Here is a 15313-nt window from a genome sequence, read left to right as displayed (position 1 = left end):
GAACGCTGCTGAGGCCTCTGAACAGTCTGAACACGAGCGGGCCGACCGGCTTCCGGTTTTGTCGGCCACCCGCACGGTACGCCAGATGGAGCGCGGCGCCCGCGCGTCACTTCCGTCGAGCATTTTTGAATTCGAATTTTTAATCTTGCCGTACGTAAAAAACGCAACTCTTCGTTATATTCCTCAATTTCTTGAATTAGTACAAATTTTTTTGCCATTGTTTCGATTATTTTCTCGGACAATTATTATGTAAAAAAGAAAAAGCAATGAGATTATTATTACACATACGTACATGTAATTTATAAATTGCATATACAATGATTATTATATATAACATACAAAATACATTGTGTATATCGTTGTCTTTTAATAAATATTTCTCAACGCTATACAACGTATATTTGAATATTAGTGATTTACATACAGCGGCAGCAAAATACAGTTCGCTAAAAAACTATTATATAAATTTTATAAATTTATTTTTTGTATATATATTTACATGTATATGTACAGAGTATGCAGTATTTAATATTTTAATTGAAATATTTGATTATGAAATACTTTTTAGTTCACAGAAAGTATTGAAGAAAAGAGATTTAGAGCTTAAAATGCTTTTTAATCACTTGTGCTCAAAAGATGTGCTACGCAAGTGATTAAAATTTCGATTTCTGAAATTTTTTTTGCTGAATATCAGCGGTTTAAATAAAATAAAATAAAAATAGAGAAAGTTTTAAAAAATAAGTTCTTTAATTCATTTTCAATACTGTACTCTATATACAAAAATGTTGTAAGAAATTAGTTTAATTTGAGAACTATTTAATATTTCGTTACGGCATATTAAATGTATAAAATAGCTCATCAAATATGAATTTGTTTTTACTAGTAAGTTATTTTATTTCTCGAATTAAAATAGAATACCTTTTGCACACATTGTACCCTCGGATGCCTTCGTATATCTTGTATTACACGTATTGCCGTTTTAACGTAGGAACATTACTTCTATTGGCAACTAATTCATTTTACGTATATAAAATGATAACATCAATTATACTCGATCTAAAATTGACTGGAAATTGTACTTTTTCGTAGCAAATATTACAATTTATAAATAGATCATGTGCGCACACCGAGATCTTTGAGCATAGAAAATGTAATCTATCACACAAACTCAGGAGAAAAATTTCACCTAAGTTTAATTATCTAATTCTAAGGCAAATTAGGAACAGTTCCAAAATAATGATAATTGTAGTCAAAATTTAGCAAGATTATCAACTAACTTCCACAGGATACTTTTTCAAAAATCGCTGGACACATTCTGCTATTGTAGATCTGGCACAGAACAAAAATACAGATCAATTTTCTTTTTATTAAATAAATAAAAAAGAAAGAAGGCTTGGAAAACAATTTCAAATACCTGAAAACTTTCTGATGAAGAAGATACGCACTAACGTGTCCAGCGTCGATATAACGAATCTCAGCTCCCGGCCAAATTGTTTCCAGACTCGTGCAATGATCTCGTGGTACGTACGCGTCATTCTTAGCACAGACAGCAATGATTAATTCAGTGTCGACTGGTAACTCAAAATTTTTCAAATGTGTACATTCGTCCATTATGCCACGCATAAATTGCAGCGCTTCGTGTTCGCGCCACTTATTGTCTGAAAATAGTGGATGCTTCGGTACTGGCAATAAGCACACTCCTGTTATAAAAAGAAAAAAAAACAATTACATAAAACCATGCTTACATGCTGATTAAGATCACCAAGCGCACACAAGATTAATAGATAAGAAATCTGTTTGAATAAGCATTTAAGCTCTTTAATTTTCATCACAGAAAAGCAAAAATTGAAATCATCAAATTAATATATTACAGAAATACGCAAAAATTAATTACACGAGACATTGATAGCTACCTTTGAGAGAATTTGGATCCTTCGGTTTAAATCTGTTAGAAATCAGATTTAAAGGAAATATTTTTGCTGCTGCTTTTTCTTCTGCAATCTGATATTGCAGTTGATTATTTTTACACTCACCCTCGACGATAACATTAATAGCATTACGATTATGGCAATCGATAGAATTTGTACTAGTTTTATCACCCATAGCATTATTGTCTTTGTTACTCTCTTTGGATTTTCTCAACTGGTCTACTCTCTTTAAGCTCGCAGGATAATGCTTTGCGAAATGTTGGCCGGCTAAAAAAGCATCCTAAAAAAATAAATTCCACAAAGTATTAGTAAAAATAAAAGTATAAAATTACAAAGACTATTAATAGAATTATTTAAGTAATTGTACAATTACATCGTGATCGATAATTTTCACCATTTTCGCGAGATCGTTTTGATATACTTTGTCTGAAAAATATTGCGTTTCCAAAAGTGCCCAATTGATTGATGCGCTCATTACACCCTCCGTAAATACAGGTGATGCGGTTGACCACGATAAACAAGGTACTAATGAGATTGGCTTTGGCCAATTAGTGGCCGCTAAAGAAGCCATCTGAAAAGGACAAGATAATTAGACGCATAACACGACATGTATAATTTTAGAATAGAAACCAACATGTCCACCCATCGACAATCCGGTAAGAGCCAATGGATTAAATCCCTGCTGTTCGCACCAATTTAATAAAACGATCGATTCCATTATTAGGCAGCCTCCCATAATAAAAATGTCACAAACGTTGTGCAAACTGGAACGTCTATAAATGACGAGAGAAAAGTTTGGTAAAAAAAAACAAATCTATCAAAGCCGATTACATAACTCTACAAACCTTCAAATTAAGTTCTTACATTTGATCATCTGGTTTTCTCAACCCATAAAACGGATTTTCCAGTAGTATTGACGCTATTCCAGATTCCTTGAGTAATGGTTTAGCGATAAGATTTCTACGTCGCCAAAAAAACTGATTAATAAGCTAAGGTTAAAATATGTAAAATATCTTGATAGAAATATAAAAAATAATATATATATATATATATTAATAATAAAAATAACAAATAAAAATACATTTCTATTACATACATGATCACCTGTTCCTGCAAGATGCAAACAAATAGGTTTTATCTTATGAGAACTCCACTTTGGTGGTAAGACCATCTGAAAGTAGGCTGTCTTGGCTTTTTCTGGCATTATCCCTGGCAAGTGCTTCTCAAAAGGTGATTCAAATTGACCTTCAATTATATGACAATCTGACCAAACTTCATCCTACAAAAAAATACATATTAAACATTTTTTTTTATAATTTAGTAAGTAGAATTAAAATTAGCAGAAAAGTAAAAAATACCTTGGTTATCTCTATCGGGTAGTCAAAGGGTATCATATTGTAGCACACTTCTCGATTTGCGATAACTTTTCTGAATTCAAAAATTCTAAAACAAAATGATTTAATTACATGCTTAAATTTACATGTTTAATAATATATTTCAAAAAAGCATAGATGTTGTTAATGCAACAATAGATAAAAATATTACTAGTTATAAAATAAAAAAAATTTTAATGGAAAGAATCCGTTCTACGCCATACTAAGATAAAAAGCTCTAAACATCTGTTTAAAATAAATCACATCGGGATAATTAATGTACGTATCTTTCCCCAAAGATTAATTTTCATCTCAGTTTATTTCTTATCTTGTTCCAATTATGCGAAACACTTTTTACCGCTAGAGAAACATAAATAATAAATTAAAATTAATTTCAATCATTAGGAATGTGCCGAGTCACACATTAAGTCTATTATTCTTCAAAAAGAGATACAGATAACTATCTATAAAGATAACGATAAAAATCCGGAGCATCGGGTATTCAACAAGTAACGTCGGATATGTTTGGGATCGAGGTCAGATTTAGCCAGTCACCTTCGGAGATTTTGAGGGCTGCCCCAACCCTTGGTGAAGAACTTGGTGAGCAGGATGCTGCGGTAGACCGCGTCCAAGCGGCTCGGTGGCATCGCGAATCGTCCGCGTCGTCACACTTAATTCTATCAGCGCTCCGTCGTCGCGCGAGATCCGGTGCGACTGTATTACATCTCACACCCTCACACGTCAAGTCGAACAAGCCCGCGTTTACGTGTCATTACGGGTCGCGAAGGCGCCCGAAACTTACGCGGCGGCGAAATACACACGGACGGAATCACGCGTGAATCATTGATGTTGTGAATATTCCGTCGTATACACGACGTACACGTATGTAGACTAATGTAGTACGTACGCGCGCAGCACCACACATGCGTATAAAATTGCGGATCAATCGGAGCAAAGTAGACCTTGCGCGCGAAAAAAGACCAATCGAGGAATGAAATGGAGCAAAGAGATATAAAACAATGCAGGAAACTCGGAGCAAGAGAACGGACCTAACATCTGGATGATCAAAACACGATGGTGCTGCAATCTGGTCTGAAAACGTAAATCGACGTGAACTGCGACGAAAGTCATCGTTGATCGTCGTCTCGGAACGTCTTCGGAGCAGGTTGTTAGCAACTTCTTTTTCCCGGAGCGATCGCTCGTGATAAAAGTACAAGCTGATCGCCTTTGATTTCTTTGCGAGTGATACACGAATCTTCCCGGCGTATAGAAATGTTTCGTGCACTTAACATTGCGCACCCCAAATGTACGCCATTTGGCTGCCACTTTCACCTGGCGGTAAGTTTCAACGATCCGCTTCAATTCTACAGCGTTCAAGCGCAAACATTTTTAGAATTTAAGGGTTATTTATTTGCCGCAGTTTTAAATTATACAAATGACCACAGTCTGAGATAATTGCAATAAAAAAAAAAAAAACAAATGTCATATTACAGTGTGCGAGCGCTTCAGCTGAAAGCAACAAAGAATTTTCCCAGAAGTTAGTAGACGGTCCACAATTCGAAGACTTTCTTAAAAACGAAGTCAAAGAATACAAAGGTAAATTAAAATTAGACGTGGGTGAATCAGGACGATTGAGACTGCCACCATGGTTGAAAACGGAGATACCTATGGGAGAAAGTTACAGTAAAATAAAGGCACAATTGAGGCAACTGCGACTGAGCACAGTCTGCGAAGAAGCTAGGTGTCCTAATATCGGCGAGTGCTGGGGCGGAGGTAGCCATGGCACAGCAACAGCAACTATTATGGTTTGTGTAATAAATACATAAATAAAATATTGAATCAATTTAATACCCGACACGTATCTCGTGGAATCGTTTATCTTACTATCTAAAATTTCTTAGTTAAATAATATAAAGATTTTTCTACCTATTTATTTTTGGTGACAAAGTTGAATAAATGTAATAAAAAATAAATTAATAAGTCGTTAAAATTATATCAAAAATAATAACGAGTTGATTTTCTAGTTAATGGGAGACACATGTACTCGTGGTTGCCGTTTCTGTTCTGTGAAAACTGCTCGCAAACCTCCACCGTTAGATGCGGAAGAGCCAGTCAATACTGCCAGCGCGATAGCGGACTGGGGTTTAGATTATATCGTTCTAACATCTGTGGATCGTGATGGTTAGTTATAAAAAAAAAAAAAAAAAAAAAAAATTAAATAAGTAGTGCAATTAAATTTTACTATTATAAATCCAAAACGCAAATTGATAATTTCAGACTTAGAAGATGGTGGGGCTAGTCACATTGCAGCTACTGTCAAGGAAATCAAAAATAGGTATTTTACCGTTAACTTTTTTTTACTTTTACTTATAAAACACACGAGAAATAAAACACTAAAACCGAAATTAATATCGCGTAAAAATGTTTCGTGTTTCATAATAGGAGCAACATCCTAGTGGAATGCCTAGTGCCAGACTTTAGAGGTAATGAAGACTGCGTCGCTACGATTGTTAATTCTAATTTGGACGTGTTTGCGCACAACATCGAAACTGTAGAACGCTTAACTCCTTTTGTTCGCGATATGCGCGCTCGATATAGGTATTCTTTTAAACTTATTAGATATACATATATATATATTAATAAATATTCACGATTGTTAATTTCAATTAATTTGTCACTTACAGACAGTCACTGGCTGTATTGAAAGCAGCTAAAAAATTCAACTCTAATTTAATCACGAAATCATCAATAATGCTAGGACTTGGAGAAACTGACCAGGAAGTTGAACAAACTTTGCAGGATCTAAGAAATATCGGTGTAGATGCTGTAACATTAGGACAATACATGCAACCCACCAAAAGACATTTAAAAGTCATCGAATATGTAACACCCGAGAAATTTAAAATGTGGGAAAATATGGGGAATGAATTAGGCTTCTTATATACCGCTAGCGGTCCATTAGTTCGATCATCGTATAAGGCTGGAGAATACTTTTTGACAAATATACTAAAACAACGGAAGAAACAACAGATTGATGACCATGCTACGTCTTGAATGGAACACATAATATTTTAGATAAATATTTAGTCGAAATACAATAGGAAATTAATATAAAATTCACAGACATTGTGAAATGAAAATTATTGCAATTTAGTGATAAAATAATCCGAACATCCCCCACATTACTATTAATGAATTGATAATATAGATAGATTTACTGTTATTATACAAAATTGAAATATTTAATCGTAAAATGCAATTTTACGTTGTATATAAACCTGAATGTAAATAAAATTTATTTTATTATCTTAATCTGTCTCCATGGCGATGGCGACTTGAGGATCTTGAGGACCTTCGTCGGCTGGTGGATCTTGCGGAGGTCTACTATCGTCTTGCACAGCCGGTTCTGTAGGCCTACCACGTTTATCGTCTCCTTCGATTTGAGATAAATAAGTAGCTGTTGTGGTTTCGTCGAGAATGGTAAAATCGTAATCCTTTCCTACCACTCCAATCGATACGTTCTGAAATATATATGAATAAGATTTTATCTCTTTTACATTCAAAATATAAGATCTCATTTCAGAAACATGTTTCAATCAAATTTTTATTAAATTAAATCAAAGTACCTTTATTGATAAATCGACTTCATTAGGTAGAGTATCGCGTAACGCTCTAAGGCCATGCTTGACTAATTCGTCAAGATCGCACGATAAAAATTCATTTAGGTGTTTCTCTAAATATGTTCTTGCACTTTGGGACCGTGATCCTATAGCCATTGCCTTACAGTCGAAGTAATTTGCCGATGGACATGTCTGATATATATGCGGTCCTTGATCCTTTATTAAAATTCATCATTATTAAAAATGATCATTATCGAAATATATTTAGCATAAAATAGATTACATGTAATTTTAAATAAATTCTCACATCGTATCCAGCCACAAGTAAGCCGACACCATAAGGGCGTCGGTCGTATCGCTGAGTACAAGTTTGCATCTTATTTCCCAGAGATGTAATCAAGCGACCCACAGGTAATACATCATCATGAGCGTACTTGTAATTCAGACACTCGGTTCGCATGTAACGACTGCAAATAGTTTCGTTATTTTAACTAATTACTTTATAACTCGTTAAAAAGCAAACGGAATACCTCAATATTCTTGCATCGGCTGTTAAACCTGAGATGCTAATTCCCATGTGCTTGTCTATCGGAATAATCTTTTTTTGATGAGCCGAAAGTTCCGACGATGCTCTTTTCAATGCAATGAGAATAGCGTGTGTTTTGCTTTTCAAACCTACGGTAGCCGATCCCAATTTTACGGCTTCCATTGCATATTCCACTTGATGTAGTCGTCCTTGTGGACTCCATACCGTCACATCACTATCGTACTGATTACGAAACTAAAAAATTTTTTCAACTATTAAATTAACAAAAATTATGTGCATATTTCTAATCAATTAATAATTTCGTCGTTCAGATACATCAATGATCAAAGTAAAATGTAATTTTAGGTCAATATAAATTAACGATACATCTTGCAAAAAAAAAAAACTTAATATATGTTCATCTTTAATTAAACACCCATTTATCGTCTTTAAAAGCGACATTGATTACAAAACTAAAAAATTTTTTCAAGTATTAAATTAATAAAAATCATGTGCATATTTCTAATCAATTAATACATTCGTCATTCAGATACATCAATGATCAAAGTAAAATGTAATTACATCTTGCAAAAAAAAAAAAACTTAATATATGTTAATCTTTAATTAAACACCCATTTGTCGTCTTTAAAAGCAACATTGCCTGCTTATTCCTCAGATATGCCCTTAATTATTACTATTTTACAAGCTATGTATTTTACATGTTGCAGGAGAATACACATAACCACAAAAAATGGCGACTTTTATATGACTTGTAAATTTATTTCATAATAATCATTAAGTAATCGAAAGGCTCGAACGTATTAGCAATCAAATAAATACTTACCATTTTTATTAATAATCTTTTAAATTGAAGAGGTAACAAATATCACCTGGAAAAACACTCACTCGTCGCCGACTAACCAAAATCACTTGTCATGCAGGGATGCAGACATGGAGTAGTATAGTACTCCGTAGATGCAGGAAACAAGCGAAGCGTCGATGACAGACTCACCACTGATCGTACAATTTCGTTTCCCTGTTGTGGCTACAATGCACCACAATGACGTAGTACGAGTCAGTGGTATAACTAAACGATAAGTAAGAAATATTAAAAAAATTAAATTAAATTAAATAAGATAAAATAAGGGCAATATAGAAATAAAATAAAGTAAAACTAAACAAAAATAAGTTAAATTATTAACAATAACATGCCAGAGTGCGCAACCCAGCCTGATTCTAACCCGATTTTATATATCCTTCTCGTGTTTTAAACTCAACTCGACTTGAATCGAATTGAATCGATTTGGAGTAAAACATTAAATCGATGAGTGTGGCACGTGATAGAACTCCTGCTCGCTCGGTCATATGATTTTGTGTAAAGGGCGAGCCTGGCTGCTTGACATACGCATCGATCCTTTCCGCGGATAGAGTCGAGGAAATTTTCGTTAAAAATGAAGGGGTGTCTGTTCAACATCGATGGTGGATACTTGGAAGGTTTATGCCGTGGTTTTAAATGTGGCATACTCCAACAGAGCGATTACTTGAACTTGGTCCAGTGTGAAACTCTCGAAGGTACTTGATTACTTTTGATCGTTCAACATTCTTTGTCAAGCGTTTTGATGATATACTTAATAAAAAATAAAAATCGGAGTAAAATATTATATATTTTTACTACATTTTGTTGCTCTGTAAAAATGTAGCTTTGAAAATTAAACAAAGAATGCCAAGTCTTTACTCGGTGTGCGAAATCTTACACTTTTCACATATTTATTGCACGTATATATTCACATATATATTTATATTCTTGTTAAATTAATTAATTGTCTGATTAGATTTGAAACTACACTTGGCTGGTACCGATTATGGCAGCTTCTTGGCGAATGAGCCATCTCCGCTGTCCGTCAGCGTCATTGACGACAAATTGAGGGAGAAATTAGTTGTCGAGTTTCAACATATGCGCAATCACTCTGTTGAGCCTCTCTCACAATTTTTGGATTTCATCACTTACAGTTACATGATCGACAATATTATTTTGCTAATTACTGGCACTTTACATCAGCGGCCTATTTCTGAATTAATTCCGAAGTGTCATCCGCTTGGCAGTTTCGAGCAGATGGAAGCGATTCATGTTGCTGCCACGCCTGCAGAGTTGTACAATGCAGTTTTGGTAGATACACCTTTAGGTATGATGTTGATTAAAAAGAAAATAAATTATATTTCTTATTTGTATTTCTGTTTATATTAAATATCGCAATGTAAGTAACATTTGATTGCTGCAACATTTGTTTTGTTACAGCACCCTTTTTTGTGGATTGTATTTCCGAGCAAGATTTGGATGAGATGAACATTGAAATAATAAGAAATACGCTTTATAAGGCTTACTTGGAAGCCTTTTATAAATTCTGCAAAGATCTGGGAGGTACCACTGCAGACACCATGTGTGAAATACTTGCTGTAAGATATTTTCAAGTCCATTAAAATTATGGGACTACTTTATTATATTTCATTAATCGCAATGTTTTCGTTTTGTTGTGCTTACTAAAATTATACCGCTTTATAGTTCGAAGCGGATAGAAGAGCGATCATTATCACTATTAATTCATTTGGTACTGAATTGGGTAAAGATGATCGTGCAAAATTATATCCGCGTTGTGGACGTTTAAATCCGGATGGATTGGCTGCTTTAGCGAGAGCCGATGATTACGAACAGGTGAAGGCTGTAGCGGAGTATTACGCTGTAAGTAAAAATTTTAATAATTTAAGTAATTCGATTAGAACTGCGACGATAATTATACTACCGCATAACATTAGCAGTTTATAAACGTTCTATTACCCTATGCTTATTCCAATATTTCTGATATATCTTTATTATGTATGGATATTTGAATAGGAATACAGCGCGTTATTTGAAGGAGCAGGTAATAATCCAGGTGATAAAACCTTGGAAGACAAGTTCTTTGAGCATGAAGTAAGTATAGTTGTGAAAAATAATAAGCAATAGTATGTTTATAATATATACTATCTACATCTTAATTTTTTCGCATCTGCAGGTTCGTTTAAACGTCCATGCATTCCTTCAACAATTTCATTTTGGAGTATTTTATAGCTATTTGAAACTAAAGGAACAAGAATGTCGTAATATCGTATGGATTGCGGAATGCGTTGCTCAAAAGCATCGCGCTAAAATAGATAATTATATTCCCATCTTTTAAATTAATTATGCGTATTACAATTCCATTACTTATATTGACCTCTTACACGATAATTAAATCATCTTTCTGCGCAAAATTGCAGTCTGTTACCAGAAAGGCTTTTAGAAATTGTTAGTGGCATGCTGCCATAAAAATTGATTTTAAAAAATGAGATAGATATGTACGAATATATCACTTGATAGAATTAAGAGGCTTGCGCCTAATACTGCATGAAAAATTATGATTTAGAATTGATACGAAAATTTAACAAAATCTGCAAAAGAACAAAACTTTATGTATATATAATGTTATTGTAATCTTCGATGTAAATCGTTTTCATCTCTAATTTACATTATTCTAATTATTACTTTATAACATTGTTATTAACACGCAAAGAGATGTATGTATTACAAAATAATAAAAATATATTTCACTCTGTAGGAGTGATAATAGAATTGTATATCTTCTCGTATACTCAAAAATGTTTAATAAGTTAAAAAAAGTTTACAATTGTTTTGCCGCAGTAATCTTTTTGAATATTAATAAAATTAAAAACAATTCAGATCTAGATTTGTTCGAGTTATATACGAATAAAAAGAAAAAAAAAGTAAGACTATGCACGAGCACAAGTTAATTAATTATACATATTAAAAAACGAGTGTAGATGTGTATGTAAGAGAATAAATAATAATTTGATCATTTTATGAATTAGATTACATAAAAAATATCCACATAATATAATTTATTTAACTACTATATATTAAACAATTTTGGACAAAAATTGTAGCTTGCGATATAACATTTTAATATATTATATTTTTAGCTTATGCATCTCTTTTTGCTTATCACAGCGCTGAATATTACACTAAAATTTTATTTTCATATAATAGTTAAACAAAATAAATGTATTCTCTTTAATTCATTAATTATTTAACATTCTTCGACAATTTCCACATATTTTAAACTCATAAAATAGTTTGTTAAAAATTTAATAAAACTGTGCATGTGCATTGTAAGCGTATATGTGTCAAACATCTTTTCTTAATGTATATATTTCAAAAAATTTAATTTACTAGTTATCGCATAACTTTATCTTAAGTAACTGCATTTGTTCATAACTAAACGGTATTATTATAAATCCTGCAGAAAATCCTTTATTATAGGCGCAATTTTCTCAGGCTCATTTAAATGTACATGATGCGTGCCTTTTACTTCACGGTACTCAAATTTTTTGGCTCCAACTTTTATGATGTCCAATACTTTCTGATAATTTTCAGGCTGTTCAAATTTCATTCCAGGAACAGCGCGAATGTTGAGGTAAGCACATTTTATCTGAGATGCGTATTCAAGTACTAAATCCAGAGACAATATGCCTAAAAGAGAAACCTAAAAAAGAAATTGTAAACGATATTAGACTTAAAATTATAAAAACGTACAGTCGAATATTTTTGCTAAAAGACATATTGCATAATTAATTAATATTTTTACCTTTAATCTTGGATCGCGAGAAAAATAATATTTGTTCTTTTGATATGCTGGTTGCATACCGCGCTTCATTAATATTTCTGCTCCTTCCTTCGTTATAGAACCGTCATATGCTTTTTCTACTATCTCGAGCATTTCGTCGTATTCATAACATGGTACATTGTCCAGTGTCAACAATTCATAGTTCAAAAATCTATCAATGTACTGTCCAGTAACTGCAGCTGTTTTTTTTACGTCCCTTACGCTCGGACTAGCGATGTCGAGACTTATAAGACTATCGACTTCATCTGGGTATGATGCTGCATACAGAAATGATATAGCACCACCCAATGAATGTCCAAGCAGTTTGACCTATTTTTATAATTTTAATGAGTTAAAATATTCCGACTATATATATATATATATATATATGAACACACAACATATAACAGTATATCTTAGTGCAATAATATTTGTTGTATTATTTTCACTCATACACACACATACACATATAAAAGTAAAATGAGTAAAAATTATAATGATACATGTGATGTACGTTGAGATATTCACATTAACATATTTCTTCTGTTAATAAAAAAGTATAGAATAGCATGCAATGTGTTTAAGAAAATCATAAAATACGATTTAAGTGCAAGCAAGGGTGACTGTTAGATATGTATGGGACTGTAAAAGCATACAAGTATATTGCTGCAAAAAATTTGAGAGTGTTTTTATTCACTCGCTAACCTTATTCCATTTGAAATGTTTAATAATTCTACGAAGGAACATGACACCATCCCAATAAACATAATAGAATTGACTTTTCGGATAATGCGAAGATAAACCGTGTCCCGGCATATCCAAGCAAAGAACAGAAATGTCATCAGACAGCAATGGCATTAACGCGTCAAAACTGCCTGCATTATCCTGGCGACCGTGTAGTGCCAGTATCGGTTGGACCTCATTAGAACCCCACCATTTGCCTGCAGGTAAAAGAGAGTCCCACAATTATTTATTTTATTCTGTTTAGTCTTATTTAGGACTTTTTGTCAGGGCGCAGATCGTTCTTATGAACTTGTAGCACTTTGTTGAACGAAAAGATAAATTTTATAATTTTGAACATATAATATAGTTAAAGCCGAGCAAAAGAAACTCTTGTATTCATTTTATGATAACGCAGTTATACAACGATACTTTGCATAATCCATTGTATCTTTCAAACAATCAACGTGCTGATTTCTTTTAATGATTAAATTAAGTATATTATACATACATATAACAGTCAGCCTTTTTAAATATTTTACCAATGATTATGATGTAATAATGTGCAATGTGAGTATTAAATAATGAACAATGTGTTATATCTCAATGTTGAATATAGTATACGTATATGTATAGAAACCATTGCAAAATGTAAAGACTCCAAATAAAAATGTAAATTAAGCGTTTGGTAGTATAATTAGATTTCACATACTCCTTAAGTTACACTGCAATTGCATTTAACTTCTGCAAAACAAAGTACATAAAATCCATGCTCTTGTCTGTCCCATATTACTAAATTTTTACAATAAAAAGTTAAAAAAAAAAAAAAATTATATCGCTGTATAACATTGGCTAACCTTGTTCCATTTGTAATATTTAACAATTCTACGCAGCGCAAGAACCCCATCCCAAAATACATAGTAGAACTGCCCAAGTGGTAGATGAGAGGAAAGACCGTGGCCAGGCAAATCAATACTCAGTATCGCTATGTTTGGCAATAATTGTGCCAATCTGTCAAAAGTTCCCGAATTATCCTGCCAACCGTGTATTGCCACTACAGGCTGCTTATCTGCCGGTCCCCACCATTTTCCTAAATTTTATCAATATGTTGAATTTGATGTGACATTTATTGAGTCATTACCGCTTTTATTACTTTTCTAATTTATGCGCTGGTGTCTCCAAGCTAACCACGCGACAATATATTTACAAGAAATACGTAACATTCGCAAAGGTATAACCAACGGTTTGATTTTAATCCAAAGAAAATCTATTTTTCCAATTTAATGAGATATCGATATAATTTATAATATACACTTAGTAAAACTAGAATATAAAAAAATATGTAACTTGTACCGACCTCTAATATGCCCCCACGGCATTGGTATCTGTATTTCCTTGACATCTACAAAAAAGAAAAATAATTCGATTACTGCATGGTACTCTAAGGTGCTTTCTAATATACGCGAATTAACGTTGAAAAAAAAAAACTAACCTTCTTTATCGTATCCGTTCGTGGCATTTTCAGAGACATTCTTTTTATCTTTGGTCTCCATATCGACGTAATAATTTTTCCGTGGAAATTCACACCAGAGAGATCCACGAGTTCCACGTATAGTCCGTCAAGAGGCTGCAAAAAAAAGAAAGTCATCGATCACCCATCACGTAAAAAAAGCAACCTCGCACAAGAACAGAATCTCGAGGTAAAGTTCAGCTTTTTTTTTTTTCAGAAAACACTTAGCATCGAGTGCCTTCTCAAGAACTCACATCTGTCGAACACAAAGGCTAAATGAATCTGGGTGAAAGTACGTTGGGCTCGTCACCTGTTTCTTCTCGAAGGCGATTTCGTAATCATTGCTCGTCAAACGTTATGCACATAATGACGGGCAAACTTCAGGAAGTCGATAAGAAAAATCATCGAAGCCGTGACGGCTTCTTAAAATATGGTTCTCGGAATTATTTGCTCGCGCGATTACCTAATCAGTTCCAGGTGCTCGTACTGCTCGCGCGAACTAGTGCGAACGAACTCGTTTCACTTGTGTAAAGTTAAAGGAGAACGAACCAGTGTGGACGAAGTGACGTCACATACGTTAGACCGTAGACACGTTATTGCGTTCAAGTTTCACACGTTGTATTGAACGTCGATTGCTTCGTAACGCGTGGTGACTCGATTGATATGCTATAATATTCGCACGATCATTCTCTGGCGTCTCATTTATTTATAAGCACAAATTTGTTTTTAGGTATAACGTTAATAAAAATAAGATTTATTTTTATACAAAATACATTAAACTTAAAGTACATTTAACAAGTACATAATAAAATTACTTTTTTACGTTAATATAAATACATTATAAATTATAATGTAAATAAAGCTGCTGGCATTTAATTGTGCATAAATATTCTTCTTGCTAAAAGTTATATTAAAATTATTTATTTATATTATGTATAA

General features: G+C 33.2%; 5 protein-coding genes across 10 annotated transcripts; 2 read left to right on the top strand and 3 right to left on the bottom strand.

Moving 5' to 3' along the window:
- Positions 1-272: 272 nt before the first annotated feature.
- Positions 273-4313, bottom strand: LOC139103395 (protein ABHD18). 2 transcript variants are annotated; one of them, XM_070657997.1, is made up of 9 exons: positions 3857-4313; positions 3287-3371; positions 3025-3207; positions 2793-2905; positions 2563-2701; positions 2302-2499; positions 1914-2208; positions 1415-1658; positions 273-1329 (listed from the first exon to the last, which is right to left on the bottom strand). In XM_070657997.1, the coding sequence occupies exons 1-9, from the start codon at positions 3946-3948 to the stop codon at positions 1269-1271; spliced, it is 1410 nt and encodes a 469-aa protein (XP_070514098.1). In that variant the 5' UTR covers positions 3949-4313; the 3' UTR covers positions 273-1268. The 2 variants fall into 2 exon arrangements, with proteins under 2 accessions (XP_070514098.1, XP_070514097.1); XM_070657996.1 differs by having other exon boundaries at positions 1415-1700; positions 3857-4303.
- A 112-nt stretch (positions 4314-4425) lies between these two features.
- On the top strand, positions 4426-6355 carry Las (lipoyl synthase, mitochondrial). Its single transcript, XM_070657998.1, has 6 exons — positions 4426-4639; positions 4795-5106; positions 5326-5482; positions 5579-5636; positions 5744-5899; positions 5986-6355. The coding sequence occupies exons 1-6, from the start codon at positions 4574-4576 to the stop codon at positions 6353-6355; spliced, it is 1119 nt and encodes a 372-aa protein (XP_070514099.1). The 5' UTR covers positions 4426-4573.
- On the bottom strand, positions 6346-8447 carry Prosalpha6 (Proteasome alpha6 subunit). Its single transcript, XM_070658011.1, has 5 exons — positions 8292-8447; positions 7452-7702; positions 7229-7388; positions 6928-7137; positions 6346-6822 (listed from the first exon to the last, which is right to left on the bottom strand). The coding sequence occupies exons 1-5, from the start codon at positions 8292-8294 to the stop codon at positions 6610-6612; spliced, it is 837 nt and encodes a 278-aa protein (XP_070514112.1). The 5' UTR covers positions 8295-8447; the 3' UTR covers positions 6346-6609.
- Positions 8448-8798: 351 nt separating this feature from the next.
- Vhaac39-1 (V-type proton ATPase subunit VhaAC39-1) lies at positions 8799-11098 on the top strand. The gene is made up of 6 exons (XM_070658000.1): positions 8799-9019; positions 9280-9630; positions 9744-9901; positions 10008-10184; positions 10338-10415; positions 10498-11098. Exons 1-6 carry the CDS (start codon positions 8899-8901, stop codon positions 10657-10659), a joined length of 1047 nt encoding a protein of 348 aa, XP_070514101.1. The 5' UTR covers positions 8799-8898; the 3' UTR covers positions 10660-11098.
- Positions 11099-11365: 267 nt separating this feature from the next.
- Positions 11366-14970, bottom strand: LOC139103400 (probable serine hydrolase). 5 transcript variants are annotated; one of them, XM_070658006.1, is made up of 6 exons: positions 14838-14970; positions 14357-14491; positions 14222-14266; positions 12850-13085; positions 12127-12474; positions 11366-12024 (listed from the first exon to the last, which is right to left on the bottom strand). In XM_070658006.1, the coding sequence occupies exons 2-6, from the start codon at positions 14415-14417 to the stop codon at positions 11770-11772; spliced, it is 945 nt and encodes a 314-aa protein (XP_070514107.1). In that variant the 5' UTR covers positions 14418-14491; positions 14838-14970; the 3' UTR covers positions 11366-11769. The 5 variants fall into 5 exon arrangements, with proteins under 5 accessions (XP_070514107.1, XP_070514105.1, XP_070514106.1 ...); XM_070658004.1 differs by lacking the exon at positions 14838-14970 and adding an exon at positions 14629-14831; XM_070658005.1 differs by lacking the exon at positions 14838-14970 and adding an exon at positions 14685-14831.
- Between the last annotated feature and the right edge of the window lie 343 nt (positions 14971-15313).

This window comes from Cardiocondyla obscurior, linkage group LG06, assembly GCF_019399895.1.
Source record: "Cardiocondyla obscurior isolate alpha-2009 linkage group LG06, Cobs3.1, whole genome shotgun sequence".
Taxonomy (NCBI): domain Eukaryota; kingdom Metazoa; phylum Arthropoda; class Insecta; order Hymenoptera; family Formicidae; genus Cardiocondyla; species Cardiocondyla obscurior.
The sequence above is the reverse complement of the archived record's forward strand: the minus strand, read 5'-3'. Positions and strand labels throughout refer to the sequence as shown.

Bases quoted from the DNA above. Each gene is read 5' to 3' on its own strand.
- LOC139103400 (XM_070658006.1), bottom strand. From the start codon at position 14,417: ATGGAGACCAAAGATAAAAAGAATGTCTCTGAAAATGCCACGAACGGA. The intron at 12,475-12,849 runs GTTAGCGAGTGA...TTATAAAAATAG, and splicing joins AACATTTCAAATGGAATAAG to GTCAAACTGCTTGGACATTC. The intron at 12,025-12,126 runs GTAAAAATATTA...TTTCTTTTTTAG, and splicing joins CTCGCGATCCAAGATTAAAG to GTTTCTCTTTTAGGCATATT.
- LOC139103395 (XM_070657996.1), bottom strand. From the start codon at position 3,948: ATGCCACCGAGCCGCTTGGACGCGGTCTACCGCAGCATCCTGCTCACC. The intron at 3,208-3,286 runs GTATTTTTTACT...ATTTTTTTGTAG, and splicing joins ACCCGATAGAGATAACCAAG to GATGAAGTTTGGTCAGATTG. The intron at 2,500-2,562 runs GTTGGTTTCTAT...TGTCCTTTTCAG, and splicing joins GATTGTCGATGGGTGGACAT to ATGGCTTCTTTAGCGGCCAC.
- Las (XM_070657998.1), top strand. From the start codon at position 4,574: ATGTTTCGTGCACTTAACATTGCGCACCCCAAATGTACGCCATTTGGC. The intron at 4,640-4,794 runs GTAAGTTTCAAC...GTCATATTACAG, and splicing joins GCTGCCACTTTCACCTGGCG to TGTGCGAGCGCTTCAGCTGA. The intron at 5,483-5,578 runs GTTAGTTATAAA...TGATAATTTCAG, and splicing joins AACATCTGTGGATCGTGATG to ACTTAGAAGATGGTGGGGCT.
- Prosalpha6 (XM_070658011.1), bottom strand. The intron at 7,389-7,451 runs GTATTCCGTTTG...AACTATTTGCAG, and splicing joins GCCGATGCAAGAATATTGAG to TCGTTACATGCGAACCGAGT. The intron at 6,823-6,927 runs GTACTTTGATTT...TATATATTTCAG, and splicing joins AAGTCGATTTATCAATAAAG to AACGTATCGATTGGAGTGGT.
- Vhaac39-1 (XM_070658000.1), top strand. From the start codon at position 8,899: ATGAAGGGGTGTCTGTTCAACATCGATGGTGGATACTTGGAAGGTTTA. The intron at 9,631-9,743 runs GTATGATGTTGA...GTTTTGTTACAG, and splicing joins TTTGGTAGATACACCTTTAG to CACCCTTTTTTGTGGATTGT. The intron at 10,185-10,337 runs GTAAGTAAAAAT...ATATTTGAATAG, and splicing joins CTGTAGCGGAGTATTACGCT to GAATACAGCGCGTTATTTGA.